This window comes from Lissotriton vulgaris, chromosome 1_1 (genome assembly GCF_964263255.1).
Source record: "Lissotriton vulgaris chromosome 1_1, aLisVul1.2, whole genome shotgun sequence".
NCBI classification, from domain to species: Eukaryota; Metazoa; Chordata; class Amphibia; order Caudata; family Salamandridae; genus Lissotriton; species Lissotriton vulgaris.
The window spans coordinates 1,886,718,067-1,886,741,511 of NC_141685.1; the positions used below are offsets into that span (position 1 = coordinate 1,886,718,067).

Sequence of the window (23,445 nt, forward strand, 5' to 3'; positions counted from 1 at the left end):
TGAGTGACAAGTGTAATAGTGACAGATGTGATGTTTAATGACATCAAATATGTTTTCATACGTCGTTAAATTGCAATCTTATCACTGACTTACTTCTCATGGGCATTACAAGTCCCCATTAGGTCAGATACAGTTTTTATCATAAGTAAGGCTAGTTTGAACTTTCTCTGAGAGTCCACCACTGTGAGAATATGTGAAGTTTATATCCCACTTAGTATTTGCTAGACTAAATGTAATTACATTAATGTTGATGATCTTTCCATTTTAGAACCAGATAAAAATCCGTCCGGTGTCAAAGGGGTTGGATCAGAACCGGATAATTTGGTCATTACATGGGAGGTAAGGAAATGTTTACTTTCCCCATTTCATCTCTAGTATTGTTGCTGTTGAACTTCCCTATACTTTCAGAGACACAAGGTTAATGTGACAAGTGGTTACCAGATCATTGCATATAATACAGTAAAACTGCACTTATCAGAAGGTTAAATGATTGGGCTTGCCACCAAACTGATCTACCTATTGAGGAGTCAAATGCCAACCATCCACCAGCAAATGCATATATATCTTTTTTATAACGTGATGGCCATGGACCACCTTGGTATTGGGGAAGGCCCTCACAGCCGATGTCCCAACAGACTTTCTGTACCACCACGGATCATATTGGGGGGGTTTACAAGAGGTATCCGAAAACTCACTAGACACCAGGGATTAGTTTAAAAAAACAAAGAATGAAATGCGTACAGCCTGCCCTTGCATTAGGCCTGACTGCTAATTCTAAATAAACAGTCTTTCAGCACCACTTAGGAGCCGATTTAGGACATTACCCTCCATCTGTCCTGACATTCGGGCAAAACGGCCACTAGCCAAGAGAGACTGTATTTATTTTTAAACAAATTAAATGGGGGTGGTTCGCTCAGGCTTTGGGCTGGATCTCCACCCACCAATGGCCTCAGCAGGCTTTCTGTCCCCACTCCCTGGAGGATGGGGGCAAAAAGCCTACTATACAACACTCTGGATTAAATGTATAAAGAGGAATGAGGTAGGAGGGGTCATCCTGGCATTTGACCTGATGCCCACTATTAAAGGTTCCATTGGTCTGTACCCCAATCTGGCCCCAGGGCAAAAAGTTTATTGGATGCCAAAGATTTCTTTTTAAGTATGATGGAGGCTGTCCATTTCCCCACCTCCTATGTCCTGACAGTCTTTCTGCGCCCCTCTAGAGATGAGTTGAACGATTTACCCCCCACTTGGGGGTCAGAAAGCCCACTGGGTGAGTGTTTTGTAAATAAAAGAATGGGGTGGGAGCTGGTCTGTCCTACCATCACGCCGCACCCCCACTCCTAAACCTGCTACCACCTTTTTTACCACTATGGGGCCAATCTAAATGACAAGCAAGAGGACAATGGGCCAGCAGAGAGAGGTTAACCCCTGTCTTCTGCATCTGCCAGGTGGGAGAAATACTGACTGGTTCCCAGGGATAGTTCATGCAGTGCAGTGAAAGAATGGGCAAACCCTGCACCCATTCTATTTCTAACTTTTTTTCCTTGATGGTGTGGTGGCTTTTTGACCACTCTGGAACAGGCAGATAGGTGAAAACACCCCCAATCAGATTACTCAGGGAGACTAAATGCTTTGTAGATGTTGAGTAAAAAAGTAGGAAAAGAAATTTGGTAGGGTGCATGAACATCTTGGGATCAATCTCCACCCCTAATACCAGAAAGTATTTCTGCACCCAAGGAGAAGCAGATTGGAGGGTTTACCACCTTTCTTCTAACTCAAATGAGATAAGTTTCCTTTTACTTGCCACAGTGAATGTTTACACTGTTAGGACTCTGGGCATCCTGCAACCAGATAACCGTACAATTCCTGTGTATTTCTGACCCTTTTCTGACACCTAGAGACCAAGAGGAATCCAGGTTAATGTGACTTGCATGGATCCCAGGACATTTTGTTTCCCAGAATGATTAAAGGATGGCTGTTGTTCCCTTATTTATGTGACAGAAAACTTAGGTACTTCCAGCAAATGGACACATTCTTACTACCTGCATGTATACACTTTTCGCGATTGAAACTTTACCTCCCCTCTTTAGGTGGACCTAATGCTCATCATTGGGTTGGACCATAACTATAACCATGTGAAGATATCATCAACACCATAATGACTTCACAAATTCTATCTTTTGACTGCTTCCTGTCACAGGGGATAGGACTTGCCAATTAAGTGGAGCAGCATTTTTATTGGGACAACCCTGGGTAGTAGGAATGTTGTGAATCCCTGCACGTTCCAGAATCTGTGATTTCAGCCATTGTTTGAAGTGTGCTAGTCATTCTGGGGTAGATTGCATAGTGCAATCCATGCAAATCACACCACCCTGAACTCACCTAGATATCTAGAATTCAGAAAGGCCTAGGCTTGGTAGGCTCCCTGAGCAACAGCCAAGTTTAGGCCCAAATACTGCAGCTGCCCACATTGCCAGAGTGAATCAATTTGGAAGGTAAATTCTTGATGCTTCCTTGTTGGTTTTGAAGCCTTACCTGTTGCAAGGGATAGGGCCAGCCTCACAACTGGGATGCTGTTGGGGTGCTGGGTGGTAGGAATTTTTTAGATCCCTACAGATTCTGGAACTTTAATTCACAGAACATTGAGGAAAATATGTGGTTGTGGCAAAATTTCCATGTTTGCAGGGCCTTATTGATAAGAAAATGTAGTGATAAACATTCATGTCACACCACCATAGACCACCTAGGTGTTTAGGTTTCCCTGGGTGTCAGTAAAGTTAGGGCTCAGATTTCTTAGCTACCTACATACACAGAATGAGTCAATATATAAGCCAACATCTTGATGTTTCATTGTTTTGCATTTTGGGGCAATTCTTGTTGTGGACAATATGTCCAATTACTCAAATGGGGTACTGTTGTTCTTAGAAGATGTGGGAACGTTTGGCAGCTGGAATTTGTGTATCCATGCAGATTGTGGGACTTTCTCTCACTTGAATGTGAGGAAAGTCTGTGATTCTAGTCAAAGTTTGACGTTTACAGGGCATTCTGGGTATTAAAATGTAGTGGTATTTTTACAAGTCCTTCTTTGGGTGTCTAGTTTTCAGAAATGTCTAGGTTTGGCAGGTTTTCTTGGGTGCCAGGCAAGTCCAAGCCCAAATGCAGGAGCTACCCACATGGTGGAAGGGGTAAGATATTAATGATTCCTTTGTTATGGGTGCATTATCTATCCCACCCAATAAAGAAAGATACCATGGTATCACAATCATAATTTATTTTATGCAATAAAAATGCCATGTATGAGTTTCTGTATGAAAAAAGGGCATAAAATGGAGATTTCTGTGCCTACCACACCAAAATCTGCTTTTACTGGTATTTACCATTCATCTCTTCCCATACATGTTAGCAGGCTTGACTTGGCAAAATTATCGGGGTTAAGACCCAACTGTCAGATTTCATAGAGTAACTTAGAACAACTGCGCAAGCAGGGGTTTATGTTGTGACAGGAATATTTTATGGTATGTTCCCCACAATCATTAAACTTTGCAGGAGTTGCCCTATTGTGTACATCCGACAATACTTTGTACATTCTCTTTGTGATATGGATGCATTTAGAGTGAAATCAGTGGGAGATCATAGAGAAGTACAGCTACTGAGAATATAGTTTCTAGGGGGGAAACATTTGAGGCCCTTTCAAAATGAATTTGTCTTCTACATGAAGTGCCATGATGTGGTGATTGATGTCCAGGAGGCAAGCAGGGCTATGTTTTGAGTACCCTGCACCTTAAGGATTCATTGATCACAATGTTTTATGGGTTCCTTCAAACTTTACATGTTCACAGTTCACTTATGATTTCATTTTACTGCACAGTCAAAAATGTTATTGTCAGTTTGTCATGTACAGCAACTTTTAAAAAAAATTTCAAGAGAAACAAACAGCTTGGAATAAATGTTGCTATTATATGCTGTGCAACTTCATAACAGTGGTTTATCTTGTCATTTACCTATGTTTGTACAGATAAACTATTTTGCTGCAAAGCACACATACACAATTGTACACACATTATTGCTACTCATATATATTCGAAGAATCAGTACCTCTATGTAACCAGCCCCCCAAAATATTGCCACCACAATCAACTGCAACTTCTAAGGTATATCCTTGCTTAATGATGACTTCAGGAGTTGAATTACAGATTTGCTGCACTAGGCTAAGACCTGGATAGTGCACCCTATCACAGCAAACTTGCTGTTTGTTATTTTAGTGAAAGACTTACTAGTTGTTTTAAGCCCTCAGTCTGCCTTTCACTGTCTGTAGTTACCCAGTCTCACTTTTAAAGTGGAAATATGGATCCTCGTGATGGCAGTTTTGGTGATTGTATCATAACAAAAAGAATGCTACTGTCAACAGGGTAATACGCTTATATGCGGCAAAGTCAGAAGTTGTAGCAGCTAAGCATGCGCTGAACTGGAAATTAATCCCATCAGCCCACCAAATGGCAGAACGTCATCATCTCGGATTTGAGAAACCGGTATCTGATAGCACAGCTCACCTTTTGTGATCGAGAGCTGTCCTAAATCAAAACCACCAGTGGTGGATCAGGCCATGATTGTGAAATCTGTGGTGCTGAAAAAACAGTTTTTGCAGTGATACTAAATATAAGTGAAATCATAAGTGAAATTTAAAATTGACTACTATGATAACAAAAAGTAATTTTATTAGAAGCTTATCACAGTGTCAAGACTAAAAAGAGTGTGGATAGTTTGTCAAAATAACTATCATCAGGTGGTAAGACAGCTCTACATGTTTCAGCCAATATAGGTAACACTACACCTCTGGCTTTCTTCGGGACCAAAGACTACTCTACTGCAAAAAGAGGACAAAGAGGACAAAAAACTGTGTGGTGAAAAATAAGTAATAATGATACATCCTTCCATACTTATGGTTCCCTTGTGTAGGACGAGTATTCAAAAAATAGATTCTTTCCTAGAGAAATACACAAGAAAAAAGACTAATAACAGTTCAAAACTTCAAATTCACATGTATTTACCGCATACACCAGATAATATATTTTTATATCGGTAATCACAGAAGGATTTACTCAAGTCTTTTCAAATAGCAATTACATTTTTCAAATTTTCGTTAACTCACCCATAATCTCATGGGAGTAATCCTCACCTCACCTGGCAACTGCTCAGGTGATGAGGTCCCGCTCTATCAGTGGATAAAAAATGGCAAAGGACTGTTAAATTATCCTTCCCTCAATTTCCACTAGCTTAAAAAAAGCTTAGAAACCTTGGTACTGATGTAAGCAAATAGATAGCAACCTAATTGAGACTCCTCTCTATTGTAGAAAGTGTGTTTAGAGAATCGGTAGCATACAGTATATATACAGATGTAACCAAAACGTACTATGGATACTTATACCCTGTATGTGGTCTAGACTAGGGATCAGAATTAGTTACATAATGTTTTGTCACTATGAGAAATAGTAGTGTCTTCAATTCTCCTCTAGGGCGGCGTGCGTGATTTACTGTTCAACATTTGTTGCCTCTCTATTCATATGTGTATTATTTCTTTGTATGGTCCATAAGCAGCAGACCTTTGAGGCGTGCAACATTGTCTGTAATATTGAACAAAAAACAATTGTGACTACACCAGGTGGTGCAACCACAAATCCAATGGCTGCTTCTTAATCTGTGTATAATATATTATTCACTATTACTGTAATGCAAACCGGCAGTAAGCAAGGAAAGTGGAATCCCAACCAAGCCCCTGTGTTCCTGTCACTGAGTTTGCCACCTCTTAGGCCATGGGTTGCAAAGGAAGTACCAGGGGTCTCATGGGGCAATCCAAGGGTCGTAGCTGCAACCCCCGTGACCCCTAAAAGACATCCATGCAAGTATCCCAGGGGTCCTGAGAGGGAGGACAACTTAATGCCTGTACAAAAATCAGGCTGAATTCAGGCAAGGATACCTCAGGAGGAAATAAAGAGGTAGAGAGCAGGAGCCTTTGTAACTTTATGCGAAGAAATGCAGAATCCAGATGCCTGACTGTGCAAGAAAGGATTCAAGTAGGATTCTGCTAACATACTTTGTTTATATATTTATATATAATATATATTTATATATTATATATTTATATATCCCCTTCTGTAGTTCCAGCTACAATTGCGTGGTATCCAGGGAGACTGATCAACTACCCCTGCACACACACGTAGTCCCTTTTACACTATGGGAAACCTCCCAACCAGGCTGCAGGAAAGGCGGCCCAGGAAAACTGGCTTGCACGTGTACCAATAGAAAGAAAGCATCGCAGCACCTCAGGTGTTCTCAGAAGTGAATGTTGTAAATAAATGGCCATAGAAAACATGGGAAGCAGGGGTGCCCCAACAACCACAGAGGCAGGAATGCAGTGACACAGCAGCCAAAATACACCCAAACCTCAAAAAAATGCTTTCAGAAGCAGCCACTGCTAAAACGTGGCAGAGGACAATGCAGAAGTTGAAAACCCTAAACCGCTGCTCTTGCCTGAGAGTAACTTCCACAAAGTAACCTGGGGGAAGGCCACCAATACAACAGTGCCTTGGCAACCACAAAAGCTAGAAAGTGGTACATAAGCAGCCACAAACACACCCAAACAACAATGTTGCCACAAAAAATAATGTGGTGCTGTTGGAAACGTAGAAAGGTAAAAACTTTGAGACCTACTGCGAGGGGTAACCGCGCAGGGCTTCATCGCGGTCAGCCTGAAACTTTGACTTTGTCCTATCTAGTACGACCAGACGTCCCAATGAGTGCCACAGGTTTATATGTGCTATAGAGTGCTAAAGCTGTAAAGATTTCTTACATGGATTTTTCTGTTTTGTTGTTGTTTTAAAGATAAAACTATTTCCTATTGTTATAAATTGGTGTTGGATTTATGTTGTGTTATGCCTTAATTATTTACTAAATTGGTGTTTTTAAATGCTTTACATACCTGTCTTTGAAGTTAAGCATGCCTGCTAGCAGCCAAGCTAACAAGGGTTCATTTTCTGACACCTGTTCTGAGCCCTATTTTGTGTTGGGGACATTATTGCCAGTGGTAGATGCATATTTACCACTACTAATGATCCACTTTCCAACATGTGGCCTTGCAACAGCCATTACCAATCCTAAAGAATGAATAAATTGACATACCTTTTATGTTTCTCATGTGAGGGACCTCCTTAACACCTCAATAAACCCTATAAGAGAAGGGCACAAAAAAGAACAAATATTTGCAATGTAATAGGTCTCGCATTTGTAAGACTTAAAGCTATTGATTTTTTAAACATAAAAGAGGGCGCTGTGCTAAAATATAAAGCGTGGCACTCATGCATGTTTAAGTTATGTGCATGGCGGCCCCTGAAGCAGGCGCTATAGTGATAAAAAAAAACATGAAACCGGGCACCCTCATAGGTGCATTGGTGATAGAATCTCAGTAGCTCAAAACAAATGAAGTAGTCCCTAAATTAAACACGTAAGCACTTAAAGGGAACAAAATTGTAGTTGTCCAGTGCTCCTTGCGATACAACGAAAGTGATGTATTTGGAGCGTGAACCAATATGGAGCCAGGAAAGAAGAGCAATGGAGGAGTTAACCAATGGCAAGCTGCAGGCGGGATTACACTCTGTTTGCTGCTTACACCAGGTCTTTCAGACAGCACATGCACACTGCCTAAACTCGACCTAAAAAAACTGAGTTGAAGGAAAATGGAGGGGCTTATATAGCTTGAGACTCTATTTTTCATAAAAAGAGAAGAAAACTTTACAAGGGTGATGAGGGGGCGAAGGGGCGCAATCAATCCATTAATAAGGAATGGGGCGAGGTTAAGGAGAAAATGAGGAGGTAATTATTGCAAAGTTTAGGATTACTGCAACTAATTCCCTGGGTAATTCCCCATTTCGATCTATCTTTCACAGAGAAATGTTACTAGGATTCACCTGACAAAATGGTTGGACTTTTGGAAACAAGAGAAATGTGTTTTCCTCTCAGTAGTCCGAATCCCGATTTGGCTTGAAATTTCTGTTGCACAGGCTGAATCATGATTACAACCACACTTGTAGTGAAGGACATTATGCTTACCCACTGATTGTTTCACTTCCCTTTTTCTACAACTACACATTTATTGTTAAACCATCCATGACCCATGTTATGTTTATATCTTCGTTTAGTCACACTATTTTGAATGTGACAGTCATCTTAGTTAATGGCGTCTTCATATCTCTAGATCTTTTGTAGTTCTTTTCATACTTCTGCAGTGTTCACTGCCATCATCAATTATTTAGCTTAACAGTTTACACAAAGTTATGAATTTTATTTTATTTTCATAGTCATACACAGATTTGTTGAATAAAATGTTTTCTTTTATGTATTTCTTTATGTTCCTCTACATGCATATTATAATTCGTCAGAAAGCACTTTTTTATAATGGTGGTCATCAAGAAGTAGGTACCTCTAAAGTAAATTTATGTACTAATGTCATACTTTTTGCCTGACTCAGAAAGGTAAAGTTACAGTTTTGTGTAAGCTTAAGCTTACTGTTTTTCAGTATTAGCATAATTAGCACACAAATGATTTATTAGTAAAACACAAAAGGCCATCCCAATATTTGTATGTGTGGAGCTCTCCACCCAGCTGCAGACTCACTGCAGTGGTAAAGTTACTATTAAATTGTTTGTTTGTGAATATACAAAAATAATAAACTTACACAGTAGTTTACCTTTATGAATCAGGCCCATTGAATGAACATTAATTGTAGAAAGTTATTCAAGACAACAACATAGAAATAAGCAAAGTTAGCTTGTTTTGTGTTCTGTTTCATGTATCTAAATATTTCGTTGACATTTTTTTCTCTGTGATGCTGCTGTGCTTCTATTTGTTAGTCATTAATAGAACTTCTGACTTTTCTTGGCAGCCTCTGACAGGATTCCTGTCCAATGGTCCTGGCCTCCGGTACAAAGTCAGCTGGCGGCAGAAAGATTTTGATGATGAGTGGACATCGGTCACTGTTGCAAACGTTTCCAAGTATATCATGTCCGGCACGCCGACCTTTGTTCCCTATGAGATCAAAGTCCAGGCTGTGAATGAACTTGGCCCCGGTCCTAATCCTGAAGTGGTCATTGGACATTCTGGAGAAGACTGTAAGAATGGCTTATTGCTTCAAGTACTAACACAAAAATTGTAAAATGTAACAAACTAGTGCCCGAGTATCATGACAAATGCCTTGTTTATACATCAGTCACAAATAACCAGTAACATTATTGGATAATGCTTATGTCCACTCTAGTATTAAAGCATGTATACACACTATAGAGCCCCATTAATTTTCCAAGACGCCATAACATATTTACCTTTTACATTTATTATGCGTCTTGCATAAACATTCCCTTATATGAAACTTCAGACTTTCGACTATTAAGGCTTAATTAGGAAGGTTTAATTTCTAACAGTCCACAAGATAGCTCTACAATTTGTGTAGGTTTGGTGGGAACTCATTGGCTAAATAGACCATAAGCTTTCAAGGTTTTTAAAATTGTAGCTGTCCACGCATACGGGGAGAATAGTGGGGCGAAACAACCTACACAAGAGTATTTTTATTTGGGCCAATGTTTAATTAATTTGTTTGCAAATATATATATTTTTGCAAACAATGATTGAGGTTATATTTGTGTTTACATTTTCATGAGAACTGTTGTTGCAGTACTCACATCCGATGATATTCAAAGCACCTTATCGAAAGAATGAGCGTCTTTGCAAATATTGGTATAACATTCAGAAGCTGATGTTCCAAGAACAGGATAGCTAAAGGGGTCTATCCGTTTTGAAAAACACAAAACTAAGACATCGGGAACGCCAATCAAAGTATATATATATATATATATATATATATATATATATATATATATATATATATATATATATATATATATATATATATATATATATATATATATCACCAGAACGATTCCTCCGTCAAAGAAACCCAGGGGACACAGCAGGGAACCATTAGGAGCTTCTTTAATTACTTTGCTGCAAGGCACAATGCATTTCGGCGCAATGCCTTCGTCAGATGCCGCCAGCCAAAATGAAGTTCCTTCTCCACCCTCCTTTGTACTCCTTAGGCCCTCCCAGTAGTAGGAGGTCAGCAGGCTCCACCCAAAACGATATCAGCTGCTTGCCAATGTCCAGGACTACAGCTCTCAGCATCCCGTGTTGCGGTGATTACTGTGTGGGGCACAAAAATCCTTTGCTCAATGAGCGCTGTTATGCCATGCAAAGGAGGGTGTTTGTATTTCAAAAAAACTTCATGAATCAAAGTACGAACCTCCTTGGGTCCCTTTACGCTCTTCCTCAAATAACAGTTCAAACCGGGCCATGGAGAGGGGTTTCATACATCCTACTCCTTCGTGCAGTCACGAATTGTCATGGACAATAGCCGTTCGCTTTGCCTGATCAGAGAGGCGATCCTGCAATTCCTCAACTCGCTCTCAGCTTCCACTTCCATCCAGGAAAAACAAGCGTGGACCCAGGAATCTGTGCAAATTTATTTTATTTTCCTGCCAGTTCTGCCGTTACGCGTTTTGGGCGATCCCGTCCTTGATCACATGACAAATCGTTAGCATTTCATTTGGCCTTTTTAAAGTGCAAGTGCAATTGACAATCCCATGGACATGGTAAACATACTCATAGTTTCACATATCAGTTGACCACAAAATGAAACGGTTACCTTAGCAGGTTCTGTGTAAGGCTGCATCGTTTCGGTCAAAGTAAAAGACTACAGGGGGATGTGGCCACGCAGGTGACCAAGATGGCCGCCCGTGCTTGAAGCTCCGCCGGCTGGGCACTGTTTTAGCCCGCATTCCTTGATGTAGGTTAGATTTGAGTCAGCGGACGCCTTTCCATCCTGCCCGGGAGGTGATGCGGAGCAGTTTGACGCCCGGGACGGCCCAATACATGGACCGGTGCAGCTTTTCCCCGACCCTGCGCTGCTGAGACCTGAGCGCGGGCCTAACGGCCTTCCTGTCTGCGAGACTGCCGGGAGGTGAGCAGCGCTGGATCTGTGCGGTGAGCTGAGGCCCTGGTGGGCGTCCGGTGCTGAGATCGGCCTCCCCCTCCTGCTTGCTTGGTTGCCCTCCCCCCGTCCCCCCCTGCTGGGGCTGCATGCTGGGTCCTGCTGTGAGCACGGCGGTCGTGGGGCTTTAGGGGCCTCATGGGTGCTGCTGCGCCGGGCCTTGGCATGCGTGTGTCCAGCAGGGGGGGAGGCGGGTTAGAGAGGGTGCCTCGATTTTCATCGCAGGGCCGCGAAGGCGCTGGGCACCATCGAGTGTGCTGGCTCCCTCCCCTCTTCAATGTATGGACCCGGAGTGTGTGGAGGCCGCGGACGGGCCGCTGCTGCTTCCAAAAAAGCCAGTCACGGTTCCGTGCTAGGCCGGTCACCACCCACCCAGACATCACGCATATACCGGCGGCTGTGAAAGGGGCGATACCATCAAGGGCTGTGACGCTGCTACTACCGCACCGAGAGGGGGCCTAATGTTCACGCACTGATTCCGCTGCTTGCTGGGGGCCTCTGTGATCATTCCATATTCACCACCTGTGACACTTGCTGAACGAGCAACACATGCTATCCCCCACACCCATCTCTTGGTGGGCGGCCCGGCTGGATCTGCTTCATAACTGTTAGAATTGATTCTCACTAATGAGGGCATTACCACCGATCTACTGCGGGACCAGTATTGCTACACGCGCCCTGTTGTTCTGGCGCACAGATCTCCTACACTACAGAGCTGCACTGTGAGGCTCGTCTCTTGGGGTGTGTCGTACAGGATATCTACACTTCTGTGGCCTACCTGCTTGTTCATCTCCACTTTGCTCCGTTTGCATCTGGGGACACAGTCGACCTCCCTGAAGCCTAGGAAGAAAGGCTGTGTACGCTGCAATTTGATAAAGTCTGTGGCGCCACTTTAGACGACGCTTCAGACATGGCGGATGGGGCACAGGGCTCAGACGATGCAGAAGACCCTGCCTCCCTTGCAGCGGCTATGCTTAAGGAGATGACAGCTGGTTTCAGGGCGCTGGACGGTAGATTTGATACGATAGATAAGAAATTGGCTGATATGGGTGCAAAGGTCCAGGCGCATGACCAGCAGTTGGATGTTGTGGAGGAGAGGATCTCAGATGTTGAGGACGGAGCGACGAAATTGCAGAAACGACTTGAGAGGATTAAAAGAATTCTGAAGGAAGTGGCGATAAAGAATGTGGTTTTAGAGGCCCGCAGTCGACGAAACAACGTCTGAATTATTGGCGTGCCGGAAACTGACACCACTGGTCGCATGGACGTCTTTGTGGAGCAACTATTAACGGATTTATTTGGTAGGGTGGTCTTGACGTAGGGGTTCATGGTGGAGCATGCAAATAGGTCATTGGACCCCCGCCCTAAACCAGGTCAGCCTCCAAGACCCAATATTGCCAGACTCATGAACCTCAAGGACAGGGATGCGGCTCTCATCTCTGCTCATGAACGGGGGGTGGTCCAGTCGCAGGGGAGAAAACTATCATTTTTCATTGACTTCACAATCATGGTACAAGATGCTGGACGCAAATTCAATGGAGTGAAGGCCACCTTGAAGAATCTGGGTCTTCGATATGGTATGCTCTACCCAGCCAGGCTGAAGGTAGATGTGGACAGGAGATTCCGCATCTTTGAGACCTCGTCTGAGGCACAGGAGTTTTATCAAGACTATAAAAAGAACAACAACGGAGCAGCGGCCACTCCACGTGCTACTTCCCCTCCTCAAAGTGGGTCGGAGGCCAGCATTGAGCTCTTCTCTAATCTTGGGACTGGTTGATTCGTTTTTGCACTTATCATTTAGGTTCTGCTGTGTTAGCATTATATCTGTACTTTTCTCCGTCACTACCATTTTCAGTAATGGCCGGACGGCGTGGCTTTGCTGCGCCTCATGGTGAAAACCAAGGATTTTTTGCTCAATATGCCAAGTTTATGGTGCATAAAGATGCTTTCAGCATTGATACGTTTGTTCATATTGCACCCCCAATTGGTTGATAGGGCTGGCTTCTGCCTTGCAGGGATTGGAGTGAGGCTGGGTGGTGGGCAGGGGGGGACGTTTGCTGGTTCTTCATGGATCTTTAGCTAACATTACACAGGTTACTGGTGCATGGTGCTGGTTTGATTTGAGGTGCTGTATGAAGTAATGGCTTTCCAATGCCACAGTTAGGCTGGCAGCTCGGTCCTTCCGTGCTTTCTCTGACGTCCTGGAAGCGAGGGCAGGTCCTTAATTACATTGCAAGGCATAACATTGGCATAGTCTACATGCAGGAGACCCACTTGTCCAAATCTGATGCGCCTCCTATTGTGGCGAGCTGGGGTTCCCATAGATATTTTTCCAACTATAGTAGCTATGCAAGAGGGGTGGCAATATTTATACATAAAAGAGTTCCTTTATCTCTGCACAAGGTGGTGATGGACGGGGAGGGCCGTACGTTGATTATGGCTGGCTCGTTGATGGGACATAATGTTGCGCTGGTCTGTGTTTATGGTCCTAACTTAGATTTGCCTGACTTCTATCATGAGTTACAAGTGCGCTTACTGGCTTTGGACCCTTGCTTATTGATAACGGGGGGAGATTTTCATTTATTACTAGATCCTGCTAGGGATAGCACCTCCTCCTCACCTGATTCTAACCTCCACTCATGCAGTGCGCTTCAGGACGTCTGTAGGCATTTCTATTTGATAGATATCAAATGCAAACATCACCCTCACCTCGCAGCTTACACACTTTATTCAGGATTTCACAACACCTGGACTAGAATAGACTATTGGTTGGTTTCCCCTGGGGCCGCTGGATGGTTCGGCGGGTTGGATACATTACCACGCACGTTTTCAGACCACTCTCCGGTCGTGCTTAGGCTCAACATTCCCAGTCCTGGGGGCTACGAGAGGCTGTGGCGTTTTTCTGGGAGGGCTGTCCAAGATCAGGTGTTTCTTTAAGGAGTAAGGGAGGCTATTGAGGAGTACTTTGATATTAACACCGGGTCGTTGGACACCTGGGCTGGGCTTTGGGGGGGATCTAAGGCCTATATCAGAGGTGTCTGTATAGCCAAAAATGCAGGGGTCCTGAAATCTCTACTTTCCACTCTAAGCCACATTGAGACAGAAATTGCTGCTCTAGATCGGGAACTGTTAGAGAATGAGTCGGGGACTAGGGAGACTCATCGCTTAGCTAGGATGCTGGAGTTTCGGGAGGCTGCTGAGCGAGAATTGGGTATATCTTAACAAACAGCATGTTGCAAGGCGATACGGAGAGGGTGAACGGCCTGGTAAGATTCTAGCGCACACACTCCGCCTCCCACATGACAAAGCCTACGTCACTGAACTCATGGGCCCGCATAACAGGATGTTACACTCCACCCCGGACATATGCGACATGTTCCTTTCCTATTTTAAAACTTTATACATCTCCAAAGTCACCGGGGACCTTCGTGAACATGAGGAGTACCTCACGGAAATCGCGCTGGTATTCCTGGAGCAGCATATGCAAGATTTCCTAGCCATCCCCATATCCCAGGAGAACGTTATTGAAGCAATTGATGCGTTGCGGGGCTCCTCAGCGCCCGGTCTCGACTGGTTCCCTGCAGATTTTTACAAAACCTATAAAGATATATTGGTTCCAGGATTGATAGAGGTGTATGCTGAAGCGCTAGAAGTGGGTATCCTTCCTCCAACTTTCAGAGAAGCAGTCATCATCCTTCTCCCAAAACCGGGTAAGGACCCAAGGATCTGTGGCTCATACAGGCCGTTTTCCATGCTAAATCTTGATTTTAAGATACTGGCGAAAGTGATCGCAATCCGGTTGTCTTTATTAATGGAATCCATCATTTTGCCAGCCCAGTCTGGTTTCGTCCCCCGCAGATACACCTCACTCAACTTGCGGACCTTATTTACGGTGTTGCATAGAATTGATCCTAAAACACCGGCCGTTGCGGTGCTCTTTGACTCAGAGAAGGCGTTCGATTCCCTTGAGTGGCCCTTTTTTCTGTCTGTAATGCGTCGTATGGGTATGCCCGAGTGTTTTGTCTCTACGGTTGCTCTATTGTACACCGAACCCACAGCTTGATTATGCCTGAATGGTACTATCTCCGAGCCTTTTCGTCTATCTCGCGGCACGCAGCAGGGCTGCCCCCTGTCCCTATTACTGTTCATTTTGGCAATGGACCCACTAGTCCTGCATTTTCCAGAGAACCACTTGCATCGAAGCTTACAGTTTCATACGGGCCCTCTTTTGGTGTCCCTGCATGCCGATGATACAATCTTATGCGTCAGATTACCCCAGCTTAACCTCGAACCCCATTATCTGGGAAATTATTCAATTTGGTAGTTTCTCTGGTCTCAGTGTTAATTGGCACAAATCTGTTATTTTCCCGTTGACTGCCAGCATGAATGCGAATTCCCGCTTGAGTGGTGCCAAGATGCAATCAAGTATCTCAGAGTTTATATACATCTAGACACTGCAACTATTATCAGGTTAAACTATGGCCGGGCAATCAGTTCACTAGAATCGCAGGTTGAGAAATGGTTGTGGCTGCCTTTGTCGAAGGCTGGTAGAGTGGCCATTATTAAAATGGTAATCCTCCCACGGTTTCTGTACTTCTTTAACAATATCCCCATTCCTCTTACCCAGGCCTTTTTTCTACAGCTGCGACAACTCCTTTTACGACTAGTTGGGGAGACAAGAGGCCGCGTGTGAACTGGCAGACCTGGACCCTGCCGTATTAGTGAGGAGGCTTTGGGGTTCCGGACATTTATTTATATTACTTGGCCGCACAATGTTGCTATTCTTATGCCTGGTATCACCCAGACGCACGTGTCCCCTATTTGAAGCCGGAAGCCGATTTAGTACTCCCGCAGAAATTGTCCGACATTTTACCCAAAGATATCCCAAGAGACCCTCGGGACATTCAGACTGTATCTACCACTTTCTGGGCATGGGACAAGCTGCGTAGGCTGTTGGGCCTAGCCCAGTTGTACTCCCCGGCGTTGCCTCTACCAAACCCTTCACAGTTCCCCATAACGGGCGAGGTTCTCGCTCAGCGCACATTAGAGAAATTTCAGATCCACACGATTGGTGACCTGTTCCCAGACGATCATGTTTTCTCGGTTTCAGAGGAAGCTCGGTTTAGTGAATGCTCCTTTATGGATACTTATGTAATGAAACGTATGTATTTCATGTTGCGTGCCACCTTCCCTTCTTTTCCGGTTGCTCCTGAACCGGCCCCACCATTGGCCTTAATTATAGAGTGTCCAACGGGCACGCATCTGATCTCCAAATTGTACAAGCAATGGGCCATATGATCAAGAAAGGGGGACACATTATCGCCGCTTTTATCGGCAGGAAACTGACGCTAAAGTGGCGATAATGGGCTTGATAATATGTCCTTGTGAATTCCCATAGAAACCCAGGTTCTGGTGTTAACCTGGGCTTCTATGGGAATTCACAGGGGCATATTATCAAGCCCTTTATCGCCGCTTTAGGGAAATTTCCTGCCGATAAAAGCAGCGATAATGTATCGCCCATTCTTGATAATATGGCCCAAAGTGTTATGCCCCGGCCATTCTCTGACGCTAAAATTCGCACAGCATGAGAGATTGAGTTGGGTAGGCCTATCACAGATGACCAATGGGAACAGTACTGCAGGGTAACGAGGGAGGTGTCCTTGAATAGTAGGCATAAGCTGCTCCACTTCAAGTTTCTCCGTAGAATGTACCACACCCCAATATGGTCCCACAAGATAAACCCCGCGAGACCCCACCAATACCAGAAATGTTCAGCCCCATTTGCTGACTTTGCACATCTCTCCTGGACTTGTCCAAAGATACAGCGATACTGGGTTCAGGTGCACGCCACGCCTGGGGACATAATCTCCATGACATTGATCCCCACTCCTGAGATTGCACTGTTGGGTTATATGGTTAATTTCCCCAAGAAGGTCGGAAAATTGGCTGCACTTTGTTTTCTGTTGGCCAAACGAGAGGTGGCATTATTATGGGGTAGCAGAAGAGTCCCTTCCCTGCAGTCATGGCTTTGCAGTTTAGCGTTTTGCAATATACATTGCGAGGAATACGCAACATTATTGCCCAGCTCCTCACGTCCGGTGGATATTTGGGGACCGTACAAAGCATACATCACTAACAAACGCAATGAGGCAGACACTCTGATTGTTAATGGTATTGTTCCTGAAGGGGTCGGCTAGGAGCATGAGTAGCAGTGAGCCCCCATGTTCCTATTGTTCTTCTGTGCAACACTAGTATATCAATTCTGTTTGAGGCGGGGTCTGATGGGGAGGGTGGACCATTCTGGATGCTGTGAGGGCCTTTTGGGTTAATTGGTGTTATGACTTAACTTGTCCCCCATTCCATTGTCTATTGTTGCCATGGGTTGTAACATAAAATTTATACTGCATTGCATTTGTTTATGTATGCGCCTGCACTGTGTACCGCTGTGTGTTTTACATTTTGACCATGAATGTATAAACCTGAAAAATAAAGATTTAAAAAACAAACAAAAAAAATGTAAAAGTCTACACAGAACCTACTAAGGTAACCATTTCCTTCTGATCCCAGCATGCACTGTACTATACCAAAGCACTAACCATGATCCACTGCGGGTCTTAAAATGCACCTTAAAAAGCGATTGGAGCTAGCTGTCCATGAGGAAGAGGCTGTCGCCTTGAAATGCGTTAGACAAGAACTTTTAACCTAGCCTGAAAACGTTGGCTCTCTGCGTTAATAAGCCTCATGGCTTTGCAAGCACTGTCGAGTGCGCCTTCAAATCCCCTGGGGCTTTGGCATGCCTGGCTGTGGAAGGCTGCACCATTTCCGTCAATGTAAGAGAAGGCTGCGCGGGACAGGAATTATGCCGCCACCACAACCATCACAGTAATTGTGAGATAATTAGCCAGCATAACAGATGGGGGCACACTGGAGTGCGAAAAAATCGGTTTAGGTAAAAGACTACATAGAACCTACTATGGTAACCATTTCCTGCTGATCCCAGCATGCACTGTACTATACCAAAGCACTAACCACGATCCACTGCGGGTCTTAGCATGCACCTTAAAAAGCGATTGGAGCCATCTGTGCAGATCTTCTAGCTGTCCATGAGGAAGAGGCTGTCGCCTTGAAACGCGTTGGACAAGAACTTTTAACCTCGCCTGAAAACGCTGGCTCTCTGTGTTATTAAGCCTCACTGCTTTGCAAGCACTGTGGAGTGCACCTTCAAAACCCCTGGGGCTTTGGGACAAATATATATATATATATATATATATATATATATATATATATATATATATTACCTACTGGCGTTCGCCAGTAGGTATATATAGTTAGGATTTTTTCCCTATGGGATTTCTGAAAATTCTATGCCTAATAACTTTGGCGTTTGTGGACGGAATCGGCTGAAATTTTCAGGAAAATGGCACATTTTGTTTCTGAGCAGCCCCTGGAAATTTGGTGGGGTTTCGTCAAGGGGGGGCTGAGAAAAAAGGGGGGTCCCAAAACGCGTTTTTTACATTGAGTTTTCCATAGGGCGGTTGGACTCACTTTTAGCTCGAACGGCTGAATGGATTTGCACGAAACTTGGCAAAATTGTAGGGACTGTTAGCCCGATGTGCCTTTGCTAGGTCTCAATATATGTGCTTCAGTGGATTTTGAGAAATTAACGTTCAAAACAAGATATATATCTGTAACAGCGCTCTGGGCAGCGATCCGGTCCGCTTACTTTTCGCGAAACGGAACTTTGCGCGCAGAAAGCTGATTGGCTCTCCGGTGTCTGTCAACATTCTAAACAGTCCGGAGCGGCCGCCATCTTGTCTCTCGGTAGGATCGAGAGAGAAGAAGAGGTGAAAAACGAAAGGGGAATTTAATGAAAGGGGGCAAGGTATCCCCCTCTTGACCCCCTAGGAATGTTGTTGGGGTTATTAAAGGGTCCCGTGGGGAAAAGAAAAAAAAAATGATTTTTCACGGTAGAAGCGCTTCACGGGCCGCGAACTGGGCCGCAAACTGGTAGCGAAACGGGAATTCGCCATTTTGTGCTTCGTTAATTAAATTATTAGGTATAAGGGGGTGCGGGAGACTTATCCTAATCCCCTATGTTTCCTGAGGGTGGCTGAGGAGGCTGATATATGTTGATACATCTCTTCCAGCGGCTGTGCGTGAGCTTTTTTTTTTTTGCTGCGTGACAGTCCGGAGCGGCCGCCATCTTGTCTCTCGGTAGGATCGAGAGAGAAGAAGAGGTGAAAAACGAAAGGGGAATTTAATGAAAGGGGGCAAGGTATCCCCCTCTTGACCCCCTAGGAATGTTGTTGGGGTTATTAAAGGGTCCCGTGGGGAAAAGAAAAAAAAAATGATTTTTCACGGTAGAAGCGCTTCACGGGCCGCGAACTGGGCCGCAAACTGGTAGCGAAACGGGAATTCGCCATTTTGTGCTTCGTTTTAATTGTTTAGAGACAAAAATTATCGCCGCACATCGGCCACAATGCATGAGTATCGTTGAAAAGTCAGCGATATTCATGCATTATCCAGCAAATGCTCTTAGCCGTGTTATCCACCTTCCATTGGATAACATGGTTAAAAACTGCTCTGTGCGTGAGCTTTTTTTTTTTTTTTTTTTTTTTTTGCTGCGTGACGTTTGTTAACGTTCGATTCGATGGAAATCAGGAAGTGTTGACCACCATTTTGTCACTGCGAGTAAATATTTTGTTATAAATGAATCCTTATTGAAAAACATTGTCTGCGCCATCTTGCCTTTTTGTCCAATGCCACAATTTTGTCGTGCACGGCAGCCATTTTAGATGCCTTGACCAGGCCCACTCTCTGCACGCCGCCGATCCTCAGCATGGCTTCCCACCCTCGCAAGCATCTCCCCCACGCACTGGTCATCCCCGCTCTCTCTCTCATGCATGGGCCATATACTTCCCCCCATCTGCGCTGCTCTTCTCTGAGAATCACACCCTGTGCCCTCCCGACACCTCTCTTTCACCCTATTCACTACCGCACCCTCTGACACTCCTCTTCCTCTGTGTCCGATTGTCCAGGCCGGACCTAGGCTATCACCTACCCCTGCGGATGTAGTTTATGGCCCCAGCTGTAGAGAATTCAGACATGCCAACCCTCCCGATTCAGGCGTGTGACTACTGATTTCAGTGCTAGTCTCCCGCCTCCCGATTTCTGCAAGCAAAAACCCGGGGGCATATTACGAACAACTAGCGATAATTTTTGTCTCTAACTTGTTTAGAGACAAAAATTATCGCCGCACATCGGCGATTTTTATCGCAGATAAACCTTGCTATTATCGCAGAAAAGTCAGCGATATTCATGTATTATCGAGCAAATGCTCTTAGCCATGTTATCCACCTCCCATTGGATAACATGGCTAAGAACTGCTCAGGGCAGGTGTTAGATTTTGGAGATATTCGCGCTTAGCGCGAATATCTCCAAAAGTTGGTAATAGGAGATAGCGATGTTAGGGACTGTTTCCAGTCGCTAACATCTTGGCACGCCCGCTTTGCATGTCATTAGTGATAAGTATCACTGACATGCAAAGCGGGGCCCAAGATGGTCGCTATCTCCTTTTAGCTGTCACTAACTGGTGTTAGCGACAGCTTGGTAATAGGGAGATATTTTTATCTCCGCTTTCTTGGCTTTTAAAGCCAAAAAAGCGGAGATAAACCCCCTTGATAATATGCCCCACGATTCCTTGGGGGTTTCAGCTGACAGGGCTTGGTATTGTGTTACATGGTAATTTTTCCAGGAAACGTCAGAGGGTCGATGCAGGGGTTCTAGAAGAGGTGATAAACCATTTAAGCCTCATGAACAAGCGCATGGTCTTTTAAAGATTTGTGAAGTACTCGGGGCGGCGGTGTGTGTGTGTCCTCTTTCAGGAGCGGGCGGGGGGGGGGGGGCACTGCCAGCAACTTGCCAGGTCAGGTAGTGTTCAACACGTGCATCACCCTTTCTCTGCCTGCTATTGCGCTCCATGCTTCGGAAAGGTAAGAAAAAGAACGTGCATTTGAGTTTGAAATGTCCGATCCTGCAGCAGCACACTTCCAAAGCCCACACATGACAATAACCCGATTCAAGGCCCCATTCACCCGTTTTAAAAAAAATAGATAACACTCCAACAAAGTAAGATTATAAAACTTTATTAACTATTAACTATAACGAACGGAACAAAAACTAAAAACATTTAAACATTTTTCAACACAAAAAGCAACAATGGTTAGAAGCTGTCTTTTGTGCGAATAGTCCCAAGGCAGCACAACGTGCAGAGTTCTGGACGGCACCCAGGTGATGTCGCCTGGGTGCCGCACTGGTTTTGGGATCCTACAATGCAGCACAGAAAAACAGCGTGGGGCGTCCCGGGTGGTGCGGGGGGAGGCCTCGTCAGTAGCGGTCTGTTGTGCGAATAGTCCCAAGGCAGCAGAACGCGTTGAGATGTTGATGGGACTGTATCCAGTGTCACATGGCTGACACAACATGTACGACAGGCACCCAGGTGATGTCCAGTAAACTGCTGCACTGGTTTTGGTATCCTACAATGCTGCTCCGAAAATTGGCGTGCGGCGGCCCGGGGGTGGGGGAGGCGGCGTGAACGGGCCTCCCCAGGTGGCGGCCATCTAGCTGAGTTGCGCTCGCTTTTGCGGCTACAGCGTCTCGCTCACCATGTTGTTGAGTTGCTTCCACTCTTGCAGTGCAGCGATAGGCGGCTGCCACATGGCTCTTAAAATGGCGGACGGCTCCTCGGTTTTGGGCCTGGTCCACTGAAATGGCCCTAGGACACCTTGGAACTCGGACGCTTGCCTGCTAGGGCTTGGGCTCCATTCTCGAAAAGCGTCCCCTCAGCCGTGAAGATTCTACAAAAGTCTTGGGGGCCCCCGACTCCCGCAGGCTTCCGGTGGGGAGCGGCTGCCATGATTGCTCGCGGAATGACCACGACGGAGCCACGAGATGGTGGTGCTCTCATGCTGACGCCAGCTTCAGTCTGAATGATCCAGAAACAAGGTGGGGCTTTCATCGTTTGGGAAAAAAAAATGTTCTAAACCAATGAAAAGTGTTATTTTTAGGTCATATGACCAAGCCTTCCATCTTTAGGAAACCAAAAGTAAAATGAACCAATGAAAAGTTTTATAAACAAGTCACATGACCTGTTATGCGGCATAGGGCTACAAAAAGCGTAGAAAATCCGTTGGCACGTGAGGCGGTGTCAGTAGCGGACCGATGTGCGAATAGGCCGAAGGCAGCACAACGCGCCGAGATCCGGATGGCACCGAGGTGGTGTCCAGCAAATTGCCGCACTGGTGTGGCCATCCTACAATGCTGCGCCGAAAGACGGCGTGTCCAGCTGAGTTGCGGTCACTGTTGCGGTACAGTGACTCGAACGCGCCGAGATCCGGATGGCACCGAGGTGGTGTCCAGCAAATTGCCGCACTGGTGTGGCCATCCTACAATGCTGCGCCGAAAGACGGCGTGTCCAGCTGAATTGCGGTCACTGTTGCGGTACAGTGACTCGAACGCGCCGAGATCCGGATGGCACCGAGGTGGTGTCCAGCAAATTGCCGCACTGGTGTGGCCATCCTACAATGCTGCGCCGAAAGACGGCGTGTCCAGCTGAGTTGCGGTCACTGTTGCGGTACAGTGAGTCGAACGCGCCGAGATCTGGATGGCCCCGATGTTGTGTCCAGCAAGTTGCCGCACTGGTGTGGCCATCCTACAATGCTGCGCCGAAAGTCGGCGTGGGGTGCCCCGTTGGCTTATGAGGTGATGTCAGTAGTGGACCGATGTGTGAATAGGTCGGAACCAGCACAAGGCGCCAAGATCCGAATGGCAAGTCCTGGATGTTGAGTGCCTCAGTTGAGAGTTCTGAGCAGTGCTTGTAAGACTATCTGAAGTTTATTATAAGAATCAGAGTAAGTTGAAGACTGTCTGAAGCTTATTTGCACCTTTTGCAGCTTCACTATTGCCCAAGGTGGTGTCCAGCGGAACTTTTTTCCTTTTCCTTTCTGCTTCTTTTCCTACAATCCGTTTCATCTGAAGACACGACCAGGTCCCTGAATGTGTGTAGGGGGACGCTATTGAGTGAATGAAAATGGCGGCTTGTCCAGCTGAATTGCGGTCACTGTTGCGGTACAGTGAGTCGAACGCGCCGAGATCCAGGACCGATGTGTGAATAGGTCGGAACCAGCACAAGGCGCCAAGATCCGAATGGCAAGTCCTGGATGTTGAGTGCCTCAGTTGAGATTTCTGAGCAGTGCTTGTAAGATTGTCTGAAGCTTATTTGCATCTGCTGCAGCTTCACTATTGCCCTTGTGTGGCCAAAGGTCGCACATGACATAGGCGGCCGGCTCCCGAGG

At 45.3% G+C, this 23,445-nt stretch overlaps 1 protein-coding gene across 16 annotated transcripts in view; it reads left to right on the forward strand.

Annotated features, from left to right (window-relative positions):
- The window catches only part of NRCAM (neuronal cell adhesion molecule), a 967,670-nt gene that overhangs the window by 781,091 nt on the left and 163,134 nt on the right, over positions 1–23,445 (forward strand). For all 16 annotated transcript variants that reach the window (XM_086919453.1, XM_086919434.1, XM_086919444.1 and 13 more), the window contains 2 exons: positions 269–339; positions 8,936–9,161. In XM_086919453.1, the coding sequence (XP_086775579.1) occupies positions 269–339; positions 8,936–9,161 (297 nt within the window). The remainder of the gene's footprint in view (positions 1–268; positions 340–8,935; positions 9,162–23,445) is intronic.